The 13,381-nt window shown below is 33.7% G+C and overlaps 2 protein-coding genes and 1 non-coding gene across 3 annotated transcripts; 2 read left to right on the top strand and 1 right to left on the bottom strand.

The window, feature by feature from the left end:
* Nucleotides 1-3,505: 3,505 nt before the first annotated feature.
* LOC127134163 (small nucleolar RNA R71) lies at nucleotides 3,506-3,612 on the bottom strand. The gene has a single exon (XR_007807922.1). It is a non-coding gene; the product is annotated as a small nucleolar RNA R71 (small nucleolar RNA).
* Nucleotides 3,613-3,670: 58 nt separating this feature from the next.
* LOC127130771 (uncharacterized) lies at nucleotides 3,671-4,792 on the top strand. The gene has a single exon (XM_051059735.1). It carries the CDS (start codon nucleotides 3,671-3,673, stop codon nucleotides 4,790-4,792), a length of 1,122 nt encoding a protein of 373 aa, XP_050915692.1.
* Nucleotides 4,793-8,821: 4,029 nt separating this feature from the next.
* LOC127126862 (ethylene-responsive transcription factor 1) lies at nucleotides 8,822-9,479 on the top strand. Its single transcript, XM_051055865.1, has one exon. It carries the CDS (start codon nucleotides 8,847-8,849, stop codon nucleotides 9,477-9,479), a length of 633 nt encoding a protein of 210 aa, XP_050911822.1. The 5' UTR covers nucleotides 8,822-8,846.
* Nucleotides 9,480-13,381: the final 3,902 nt, after the last annotated feature.

Raw genomic sequence — 13,381 nt, 5'->3', positions numbered from 1 at the left:
AGCACAATCGATGTTTTATACCTTGGTTTAAGGATCATATTTATTCAAAGTATTATTCAGATCCCGCTTCAATAACAGAAAGGTTGAGATGCTTAGCATATGGTCCAAGTTTCCATGTTTTTTCTTATAGCACATACGCGATTAATGGATACACATTTTATACCAAAGAACAAGATGATAAAAGTACTATGCAGAATAGTGGTGTCACCGTGGTAGCTGAAGCAATGCACATATCAAGTGTGAAGGATTTAAACCCCAAATTTGCAAATCTGTCGTATTTTGGTGTTATCGAGCGCATTTGGGTGTTTGATTATGAGAAGTTTCAGATTCCTATATTTGGTTGCAAGTGGGTTGAAAATAATAACGGCATTCGAATGGATAAGTCAGGATTTTTGCAAGTGGATCTTAATAGGGTGGGATACAAAGATGAGTCTTTTATTCTAGCCTCTCAAGCTAGACAAGTGTTCTATGTCAATGATCCGAAAAGTACGAAATGGTCTATAGTTCTTTTATCCAACAAAGTAATTGATGAAAACACTGGAGATCAAGGTGATATTGATGTTGAGATTGAATCGTTTACCATAAATGATCAAGATGAGAATATTATATCAAATGATTCATATATTAGAAATGATCATAATGAGGGTATTTGGATCAATCCAACCGTCCGTGTTGTTAAGAGACATGTAGAACATATTCCAACCAAGAAAAGAAAGAGAACTTAGTGAAAAAGGTACAGGTCAAATGATTTTAATTGTTTTCTTTATTACAGGTAAAATGACTTTTATGATTTTAATTGTTTTTACATTTGTCATCTGATTTTAATTGTTTTCTTTATTACAGGTAAAATGGCTATTATGAAGTCAATTGATATTTGTTTAGGTGGAGATGTTCTATTGTCGTCAAGCCTCATTCGCGTAGATGATGATGCTGGATATTTGAAAGTATCCCTCTACGACAATGGAACATCTCCATCTAAACAAATATCAATTCTATCTTCAAAAGATAAGGGTGTAAAATTTGAAGTACATTGGAGTGCTGAAGACCAACTAATTGAGCCTAACGGTTCAATGTTGGCAAGTTACATTGGTTTCCTTGTTCGACAACATATTCCGATTACATGTGATAATTGGAGAAGTCCGGACTTGAAGGTTGGCAAAGAAAAAATATGGTCGGAGATATAGGTACTTACCATATATTGTTATATGTTTTTTGTTGCATCAACTTTGCAGCCCTGTATTGTAGGCAGAATTTAGGACTTCTCAAAGTTGATTTCTTGTTGCTTTGTCGTTCATAAAATACACCACTAAATTCTCTGCGTTTAATTTTTAATTTTTTTTCATCAGGCTTGTGTCTCAATAGAGGTTGGGTATCTACCTAAAGTTACTTTTGTAGTGGTCCAAAAGAGACATCACACCCGTCTCTTTCCTGTCAACCCCAAAGAGACCGATAGAAGTGGAAATATTATGCCAGGTTTTTTCAATATATTTCTCAACGCAGCTGGTATATATTATCATTTGAATTTATCACTTTTTGCTGATTTTGTTGTTCTAAATTCTCAAAGGAGCCGTGGTAGACACCAGCATTTGTCACCCTAGGGAATTTGATTTTTACCTTAACAGCCATGCAGGAATTCAGGTAATATTAGCTATGTCATTTAACTTTATGCCATTGTTTACTATTTGTTGCTCAATCGCCTTTTGACAGTTCTGTGTTATTTGCATTTGGACGTGTTCTTTTTGCAGGGGACTAGTCGACCAACGCATTATCATGTGCTGTATGATGAAAATAAATTCACTGCAGACCAGCTACAGAGTTTGACCAATAACTTGTGCTACACGTAATGGATGTGCGATAGAACTACTAGACAGCTTTTGGATATACAGAACATGTTTGCCACCATGGGTGGATGGGCGTTATTTTGTTTAGTATTGGTTAGAACTACTAGACAGCTTTTGGATACAGTGGTCACTGTTGGTTGCTATGTTTTATTCACTTAAATGTATATTGTTGATCAAAGAATCATATATTAATGTTGTATATATGGAGGATTAATGTTGTATATAAATGGATTCATGTTGTATATATCAATGGATTAATGGTGTATAACATTGGATTAAAGGATGAAATCAATATGAATTTTACACTTTTGCAGCATGCGAACAGGTTACCAATTAAATATATATCCACTGTTTTTCAAACAAATTTTTTTAAAATAGCTAACACTTTAGAGGGCGCTTTGTCCAGAAAGCGCCCTCTAAACACTTTACATTGACAACTTTAGAGGGCGCTTTTTCCTGAAAGCGCCCTCTAAACACTTTACATTGACAACTTTAGAGGGCGCTTTTTCCTGAAAGCGCCCTCTAAACACTTTACATTGACAACTTTAGAGGGCGCTTTTTCCTGAAAGCGCCCTCTAAACACTTTACATTGACAACTTTAGAGGGCGCTTTTCTTTAGAGGGCGCTTTTTCCAAAAAGCGCCCTCTAAGGTGTCCCTTTATGGACCACTCCAGAGGGCGCTTTTTTCTAAAAGCGCACTATAATGTGGCCACTTTAGACAGCGCTTTCTCCAGGAAAACAAAGCGCTGTCTTTACCTATGCCAGCGCCAGATTAGAGGGCGCTTAAAAGCGATGTTATAGGCCAAAATAAGCGCCCTCTTTTCCCTTATTTGGCGTAGTGAATCTAAGTTACTTCCACTCCCTGTGGGTAAGATATCCTTAATTTTTTATCACTTGCTAATTATAACGAACATGTATACTTGCATGTAACACGTTTTCAGTTAACAAGTTTTTGACGCCGTTGCCGAGGAGTGCTAAGTTAACATTTTGATTTTTTATTCAATACTATTTTTTTATTTAAGCATTTGAGCTTCTAACGTTTCTATAATCTGGTGTCTCGGTAGTTGCCTAGTTGTTGTATGCATGGGGCTTTGAACCCGGTTTACAGAGGCGATCCTGAACTTGAAAGAACTCTCAGGTTGCTAAGAAGATTTCAGTTTCTGGACGTTTACTAGGGAGTCCTCCTCCCTTCCTTGCTATAAACATAGAGGAACGACAAGGGTTTGTGCAAGAAGATTTGGTACAAGAAAAAGTTATCATGGAAAAAAACAACATCATTGGAATTTCATATGACAGAGCACGTAACATTAGAGACTATGATGTGTTTGATCCAAATGCCATGAACACAGGAATCATTAGCCTGAATTCATTGTGGCTTGGTTTAAATTCAAGCCTATGATGTTCAAACTGCTGCAAACCATTGGCAGTATTCAGGGTCTGCAAATGATGATCCCCACCTGAACTTGAGACAATGCCTGGAAGTTTTCAGTAACTTTATGATTCCTGGCATATCAGAAGATGCCTTCAGGTTGAGGTTGTTTCCTTACTCATTGAGAGATCGAGCAAAGATTTGGTTGAACTCTCTTGAGCCTAATTCCAAAGCCACTTGGAATGATTTAGCTGAAAAGTTTCTAGCTAAATACTTTCCCCCTGTTAAGAATACCAAAATGAGGAATGAAATTACCTCTTTTAGGTAAGGGGAAGATGAATCTTTATTTGATGTTTGGTAAAGGTTTAAAGATCTATTGAGATAGTATCCCCATCATGGAATCCCAATCTGCATTTAACTTGAGACTTTTTATAATGGATTGGTTCCTTCATCAAGGAATATGCTTGATGCTTCAAGTGGTGGCGCGTTGTTGTCAAAGTCTTATGAAGAAGGTTATAAGTCGATTAAAAGCATTACTACCAACACTTATCAATGGCCGGTTTCAAGAGATATCCCTACTCTTAGTCAAAAGAAGCCAAATGGAGTGCATGAAGTTGCTGAAACTACTGCTCTTGCTTCTCAAATAGCTCAGCTTAACCAAATGATGAAGAACATGATGACTAGTTCAGTCATGCAAGTTGCTGAACCTGTGAAGGTTATGACTGACACATCAGAAGTTGTGTGTGTTTACTGTATAGGTTCCCACCTATTTGAGGACAATTATGATAATCCAGTATCAATCAACTATGTTGGTAACAACAAGTATAACAACCCGTATAGCAACACCAATAACCCTGGTTGGCACAATCATCCAAATATTTCATGGAGCAACAATCAAAATCAATCCAAACCTCAAGCATCTCAAACTCCACAAATTCCACCTGGTTTTTCCACACCAAACTATGTTGTGGCTAATAAAGGGAATAACCGGTTGGAGAACATACTTAAATCCTTCATTCAAGAGACCAAACTTAAATTTCAATCTCAAGGAGTAAGCATTAAGAACCTAGAGAATCAAGTCGGGAAAATTACTACTGCCCTTAGCTCAATAAATATGGGTGCTCTCTCAAGCTCTATTGAAACTCCAGCCACAACATCTGGAATAAATAATGTTGAAACATGTAAGCTCATTATACTTAGAAGTGGAAAAGAATGTGAAGGAACAACCTCTACAAGAAATAAGGTGCCAACTAAAGAACTGTCAGTTCTGCACAGATCAGGCAAGAAGAAAGCTGATGTCAGTGAGGAATTGAGTTCAGAAGAAGGCAATGAAGAAATACTAATACCAGAAATAGCTATGTTGAAGACCATTAGAATTACTTCAAATCCTGAAAAGAAACCTTCATGCATGCTAGAGGTCGACAAAGTGCCTAGATTTACTCAAGAAAGACCACAACCTCCATTTCCTCAGAGAATTAGAAAAGCCAAAGAAGAACAACAATTTAGCAAGTTCATGGAGATTCTTAAACAACTTCATATCAACATTTCATTGATTGATTATATTCAACAAATGCCCAACTAATCCAAATTCATGAAACATGTTCTCACAAAAATAATGAGAGTAGGAGAATTTTCAATTGTTGTTTTAAGAAATGCCCAACTAATCCAAATTCATGAAACATGTTCTCATGCCATTATCCATATTCAAGAAATTGGGAATTAGAGTTGCCAGGCCTACAACACTTACACTTCAACTTGCAGATATGACTATATGATATCCTCAAAGAAAAATTGAAGATGTGCTAGTCGGGGTGGACAAGTTTGTATTCCCTATTGAATTTATTATCATGGACTTCAATGCTGATGAAGAGACTCCAATTATGTTGGGAAGACCCTTCCTTGCCACGAGAATAACTTCGATTGATGTGAAAAAAGGAGAACTCACGATAAGAGTGAATGGACAACAAGTTGTCTTCAATGTCCTAAATGTTTTTCAATATCCATATGAATAGGTAGCTGACTGTTCTATGATCTCAAGTTGGGAAAGTATCATCCACATGAACCTTCTCAAAAGCAACAATGTCTTAGAGCAAGAGTTGGGAAAGTTAGATAAAGACAACAACCAGCGGGATGTAATTGTGAGTGGACCTCTGTGTGAACCAAGTGGAAAGGCATAACCTATGGAAGTTCTGGAATTATCTCCAGATGAGAAGAAGCACAATTTCCTTTCAGTAGACAATCCTCCTAAGTTGGAACTTAAGCAGTTTCCTACTCACCTGCAATACGCTTACCTAGAGGCAGGACAAAAGTTGCCAGTAGTGGTTGCTACAAATTTTCTGATGAGCACTCAGAAAAGCTTTGGAGACTTCACTGGAAAAAAAGGAAACAAATTGAAGACCTTAAAGTCATCCAGAAAATTATTGAATGTGACACTCTGGAAATACACCAGAATCATCCAGAAAAGCATTCGATGCAAAAGGAATCCATACTCTGGGGAACATCAGAGACATTTAGAAAAGTATTGAACGAAAAGGAAACTCATTCTTACAAGATGTCATAGACATTCAGAAAAGCATTAAATGCAAAAGGAGATCTAAACTCCGGAAATATGACAAAGTCATCCATAAAAGCATTAGATGAAAGGGAAACCAATTCGGAGATTCTTGAGTAGACATCTAGAATAACATTGGATGGGAGGGAAACAAACTCAAAGGCACCTAGAAAAGCATTGGACCGAGCTATTAACGAAACTCAAAATATATTTAGGACATCCCGAAAATTATTAGATGAAGGGAAAGAAACTCGAAGGAATCCAGAAAAGCATTGGACCAAGTTATTAACCAAACTCATTGATATATTGAGGACATCTAGAAAAGCATTGGATGAAGGGAAACAAACTCGAAGGCATTCAGAAAAACATTGGACCGAGCTGCTAACCAAACTCATTGATATATTGAGGACATCCAGAAAAGTATTGGATGCGAATTGAAATGATTCTGAAGATACATCTGAAAACATTCATAAAAGCATTGAATATACGGGAACAAGTTCTGGAAGAACATCAGAACGAAAAACATATCTGAAAGAGCATCAGATAGGTGAAAAAAGGGGTTACAAGAAAACATCATAACGATAGGCATGTCCAGAAAAACATCAGATAAGCACAAAGAGGTCCTGGAAAAATATCATAACAAATAACAAACATATATGGTAGAACGTCGGATAAGCACAACAGGGTTCTGGAAAAATATCAGAACAATGGACGTATCCGGAAGAACATTGGATAACAAAGAAAAACTAAACTTGAATGGATAAATTAAGCATAAAATGCACTTTGAGCTATGCTTGATATTGAATTTTGCATGATATATGAATGATCGATGCATGACATGCAAATTCTTATGACAACTGAGTTAGACTCTTTTGGTGAGGTAGGGTTGGAACTTTGATTCCACAACACAGGGAACTTTGCCTTCGGAAGATGCTTTAAACACACTTCTGTGACACTTGTCAATGTATCAGACTAATGATCCCTTTGATGAGCTTGCTTGGGTATTTCTTGAAATAAACTTTCCCAGATTGACTGATTTTTGAACTAACTACTTTACTGTGCGCTTGAAGCGCTTGCCCCGACATGAGTCTTGAAGAGATTTTCTCTCGGTCAACTAATTATCGAGGTGGTTTGACTTGATTGACATATTTTAAACTGATCTTCTCTAAATAACAAGATCTTGACTTTGATATGCCCCTGATAGGATCACTGGTCAAGTTTCTCAACTGTTTGAATTTCCTTGAAGACGAGTGCTTACTTGGAAATAAAAATATTCATTTAAAAAATGGTAATTTTAATGTGATGCTCATGCAATTTTTGAAATGAAAACCATTATTGGAATGATATAATTGATGTATAGCAGTAGATCACTGATCAACGTAGTATTGGTTTAGACATTTAAAGTGAAAGATAATGTGAATGTATGACATCAAAATAAATGATTAACAAATCTCTTTGGAGCCAGTTTACGCAACCTTGCTGTAATACGCTTTCAAAATAAAACTAACCTCAATTAGGTATTATGAGGGTTGTAACATGACATGGTTCACGATTTTTGAAACAAAGGATATAAGACTAAAAAATTTAATTTAATCCAACTCATTCTCCATGATTATCTCCGACTCGACATTCAATTAATTCAACTTGTGCATTCAGGTTCCAAGAGACTTGGAATTGCATTGATGATGATGACTCAAAGGCTAATGAGATTTTTGAGATAACAATCACTTCTCCCTTTTTTTTTATAGTCACATCACTTTGTTCTTTTGTCAAGAATTTTAATTATCCTTTTGATTTTGAAATGACATTTAACTCATCTTGTTTTTGCTGAAGTTTTTTTTTATCCCTAATTTTTTTCTAATTATTTTTATTGGGATCCTGATTTACACACCTTCAGATAAAAAATTACTCAAAAACTAAATATTGACAATTTTCACCTACTCTAAAGTCATGTAAACAAGACGCATCTAACTTAGATAAGGTTTTTGCAGGAAACATTATCATTCTTGTGGTGCAACATAGGGTCGACACCATTCCAATTTCTTGGGTTACCAATCGATGTTAACCAAAGGAGATACTCTACATGGAAATCAATATTGGAGAATATAAGAGATTTTTGAGTTCGAAGGGTAGGTATTTATCTATTGGGGGAAGAGTGACATTATTAAACGCTACATTAAATTGTATCCCGATATATTGTGTATTTTTTCAAGATTCCAAAGAAAGTAGCTTCTTTTCGTAATGTGACCTTCCTTTCATTTCTTTTCCTTTTCCTCTAGTTTTCTTCGCTCCTACATAGTTAAGGAAATCCTTAACCCAGAAATAGAATAACCAATTAATGTTAATATAGACAAATTTCAGATTTCATGTCATAGACAAATTATAAAACCTAATCATTTTAGGTTTCATGTCAATGTCACATAGACAAATTTATTGACTTTAACTAACAGATAACATAAAAGATTATCGTAAAATATTTTAAATAATAAATAATTAAATTCATACTTGTAAAAGTTAAGAAATCAAATAAAACTCTCAATCAAAGATAAAATGAAAAATATATTTAATCTAAATAAAATGATTGCTTATAATATAAAAAACTTAGATTAGAATACAAAGGTGAATCAAGTTGGCCTTTATTTGGCCTACATGTTAATTTAAAAAGTTTCATCACTAAAAGACATTATCCGCATACAAGGTCATCTAATATTATATAGTGCATTATTTATCATTACCATAAATGGAATATTATCCATTAGGTATCTAAATATTTAACTATATAAAGCAAATTAACGTCAACGAAGGGAACAGACAACAGAGATTAAAAATATCAAAACCAAAGGCTTTGTATATTCATTTGTTTATAACATTCACTTGCACAACTCAAAAATCCATGAAGCTTCACCGAAGTGGCCTTAAAAGGAATATTAATTTAAAAATGAATAACACCACGCGGTTCAAATGTTAGTTTTTGAATAAACAATTCAATCAATTAGAATAGTAGTTGCATATAAATAAAGTATAGAGCAATATTCTTAGCACTCACTGTTAGATCTAAAACAACACTACTACACTCATTCAAAACATGGCTTCCACCACCAAAGATTCAGATTTGGCCTATTTAGAAGACATTCAACAATACCTTCTTTGTGATGATTCCAGCTTTCTAACATCTTATCAACCTTTTACAAGCCCTAAGAGTGACAGTGATTCAGGCACATATGTAGGGACGGATAAGGTAAGCGCGCCTCCGGTGTCATGGAAGCGGTACAAGGGGGTGAGACGTAGGCCATGGGGGAAGTTCGCGGCAGAGATCAGAGATCCTAAAAGGAATGGTGCTAGGGTTTGGCTTGGAACTTATGTGACAGAGGAAGAAGCAGCTTTGGCTTACGACAAAGCTGCTTTCAAAATGCGTGGCCATAAAGCCAAGGTTAATTTTCCTCACCTCATTGGCAACGACGTGTCTACGTCGGAGCCAGAGAGGGAGGTGATTTTGAAACCGGATTCGCCCTCGCCCGAACCTTCTTCGTCAGAGGGAAGTTGTGAGTCATCTTCACCTGGGTCGAAGAGGAGAAGGGGTATGGCTGACCTACTTAACAAAATAGCAAAGAATAGAAGTCAAGTTATGGTGGTTGAGAATGACAAGTCCTTAGAAGCAAAGGATTTTGAGCAATGGGTGAATGAGTTGAATGATTGCACTCTAATCTGGAGCTCCTAGAGTAGTTCTGTTAATTTTATGTTTTCTTTTTATTTGTGCAGTTTGCTAATTTTTTTGCATTACCCTGTTGATATTAAACAGGTGATGTTTAAGCAAAACTACAACAATTTTAATGTTGTTATTTTTCCTAAAGAACTTTTTTTTTGGATTCGATGTTAAGTTGAAAAGATTTTTTTTTAAGATGTACAGTTTCATTTTACTCTCTATCTGTTTTTAAAATAACTGTTGTTTAATGGTTTTCAATGCGGATTAAGAAAAATAATATTGTTTAAAATATTGTACTCTTAATAAATTAATTTTATTAATGTGTTAAAGTAATGTATAAAATAATAGTTAAATAATACAATTAGAAAAATAATAATTATTTATATATTAAAAAATTAAAATGATATTTATTTTAAAATATTTTTTTTAAGGTAACAGTTATTTTAAAACGGATAAAGTGTTTTTTATAAGACAATATTCATATGTGCGCCAAACTATACCAATCTTACTCATCATTGATGTCATGACAAATGAGTCCAACAGTTAGCTGAAAGATAAAGAAACCAATTTTCGTTACTTTGTACTCTAAAAAATGGACTATTAATTGTTGTGGGGATGAATACTCGCTTATACCGAAAAACATTTTTGGAAGACAGATTATAATTTATTGTTAATGATGGTTAATGGATTGTTTATAATCTAGGGTAATGCTAACTTGTGTCCTAAGGACATAAGTTAAGAAACCTATTTATAGAAAATTTACATTGAAAAAATTAATGAAAAATTTAATTATATATTTTTGTTAAAATAAGTGCACAATTTCCAAAATACCATTTTTATATTTAGTTCTTAATTTATGTTCCTAGGACACAAGTTAATATTACCCATAATTTATAGTTGATATTAATAATGATAGATAATTGATAAATTAATTGAAGTGTTTGATAAAATTAGATATTAACTAATTTAAAATGATATGATTGTTTATTATTCTATGTATTTAATATATAATTATTTTAAATTTCAAATTATTATAAAGGATCAAAGTGAGTTTTAATTAAAATAAAAAAATGTAAAAATGGAAGAAAAAAATAATAATTTATAAATTATAAACTAAAATATTATTTCAAATTTCAAAAATGAATTTAAAAAACATGAGAAGGTCCAATAACGAACCAATATAGCATTTTAGTCGCGGAACAGGTGGAACCTTTTTTCATGTCGAGCAAACAATTCCCCACATAGGATTTCTACCAACCATTCAGATCAGTCGTTAAGTGCAACCCACACCTTGCCACGTGCGCTCAATTGCCAACCACTTCTCTTATTTAAAGAGGAAATCGCGTCATTTTTCAGATATTCAGACCTCTCTCATTCAAACGTCATTTTTCAATTTCATATTGACTTAAGCATTGAAGTGCTAATTTTGCTGGTCAATCTCCTCTCCACAGCATATGAAACTCAAAATCACTGCAGCAAGCTCAACATCCTCACTTTTCAATCGACTATAGTTACACTACGAAATATTAATGAATCTCATGCTTTAAAAATAAAATAACTATAAATATTTACAATAGTATATCTCAAGCTTTTGAATGGAGATCACTCATTTCAAGCTTCCAAATAAGTTGGTTGGATCATTATGTTGGTAAATAATTTGTTAACATATTTTTCAATTGATTCCCAAATGATATGTAGGCGGTAGTTACCAATCCACTATCCAACTTTTTTTTGGAAGAAATATCAGTCAATCTCAATATGTTTTGTTTTGTCATGTTGAGCCGGATTATGTGCAATACTTATGACCAATTTATTATCACAAAATAATTTAATATGACACTCACATTGTATCTTTAATTATTCTAGAACTTGTTTCATTTCACAAATTCCTAATGTCATAGCTCTAAATTATTCTTTAGCGCTTGATCGAATAACTACAATTTGCTTCTTACTCCTCCAAGCAACAAGATTTCCACTCAAAAGGATATAATAGTCTGAAGTAGATTTTTTATCAATCAATGAGACGTTATAATCAGCATCATTGTAAGCCGTCATAGTTAGACTTTCACAGTTTTAAACAAGAGTCTTGTTCCTGGAATGGATTTGAGATATTGTAGAACACAATCAACAACTTGCAAGTGTCTTATCCTCGAGTCATGTATGAATTGGATCACCATACTAATTGCATATGCCAAATTCGACCTAGTGTGTTCCAAGTAAATAAACTTTTCCACCAACCTCAAATACTAACCTTGTCAACATTGACATTTTCTTCCTCATAGATAATCTTATGATTTTTCTCAAAAGAAGTACTAGTAGGTTTGCATTCAAGTTTCTCTATTTCTTGAAAAAAGATCAAACTCATATTTTTCTACAAGATAAAAGTGTCTTTATTTAATTGAGTTACTTCAATTCCCAAGAAATACTTGAGTTCTCCAAGGTCCCTTATTTTAAATTCAACTGATAACTTATTTTTAAGTAGTTGCCTCTTAGTCAAATCATCTTATGTAACAGTAATATCATCAAGATAAATAAGAAATTCATTTTTATTTCTTCCTTGTGTATGTTAAAAAAAATTGTGATCTCTTTGTCTTTTCTTATATCCCAAACACAACATTGCCTTTGTGAATATTCCAAACCATATTCAAATGGACTTCTTTAATCCATATAAGGCATTCTTCAATCGACACGCCTTGTTGGATCCATCCGCGGTACTAAAACTAGTGGAATCTCCCTATATAGTTCATACTTAAGTTTCCATGCAAGAACACATTTTAAACATTTGATTGTTATAATTATGTCCATAATAAGCAACAAGAGATAGTAATAAGATTTGAATTATATTCATCTTAGCCACTGGTACAAATGTTTCTTCCAAAATCATATTGGGATGAAGTTGTTTTGCCCATTTCTTATCTAATTAATTGTGTGTCATCTTGTATTATAGTTAATGTTAGTCATGTTCAATTTATGATCTCACTTTTCTTTTTTCTTCTATTTTACAGGGTCTCGAATCTAGAGTATTTGGTTGTATAGTTATAGTCCATATTCATAAGCAAGATTGAAATAAGTTGGATTTTTGTGCCCTTAGATGTGTCTTTGTGGCTTTACCTTCTAACAAAAGAGAGGATAAATGTTATCATTCTCCCAATCGTAAGTACTTTGTTGTTAAAGATGTCAACTTTCAGAAAAAATATGTTTTACATCAATCATCTTCAGCCTCAGTGGGAGATCACAAATGGCTTCAACTCTGAGTTTGAGTGTTTTACCATCATCCATAACTTCTTTAAAACATTCTAGTCTACTTCTGAGCCTAAGTTTTTTCCTATTATGAGTAAACTTGCTCCTAGTTATAGTCATGAATTTATATCTAATTCTAATTTCATTCCTCCATTGCCTTCCATTTTGAAAGAGCCAACAACTTTAGCCACAACTATGGTATATCAGGGAAAATTTAAATCTAAGATGCTCCATAAACAACTTCAATCGCATGAACCAGAGGTAAGTATTGAAAATGATGATTCTTTTGGTGATTATCAAATATTTTATACTTATGATATTGATCCGAATGATTTATTCAGTGCTTTAAGAAATAATAAAAATATTGTTCCTCCAAATATAGATAATATATTTCTCAATATGTCTCGTCTAAACATTTTTCCACGTAGTATCAATGTTTTATTGTAGATATTGATTCAGTGAGAATTTCAAGATATGTTGAATAAGCATTGAAATAAAAATATAGGGACCAAGTTATGAATGAGGAAATTAAAGATCTTGAGAAAAATGGTATTTGGGGTATTGTTTAGAGACAGGGAGGCAATAGCCAGTTGGGTGCATATGGTGTTCGCAAGTGTTTTTAACAAACAATCACAAGTTTAGTTCACTTGTGAGATTAACTCAAAAAATATCGAAAG

This window comes from Lathyrus oleraceus, chromosome 3 (genome assembly GCF_024323335.1).
Source record: "Lathyrus oleraceus cultivar Zhongwan6 chromosome 3, CAAS_Psat_ZW6_1.0, whole genome shotgun sequence".
Lineage (NCBI taxonomy): Eukaryota > Viridiplantae > Streptophyta > Magnoliopsida > Fabales > Fabaceae > Lathyrus > Lathyrus oleraceus.
Note: the sequence above shows the minus strand (reverse complement) of the source record. Positions and strands in the feature narration are given on the sequence as shown.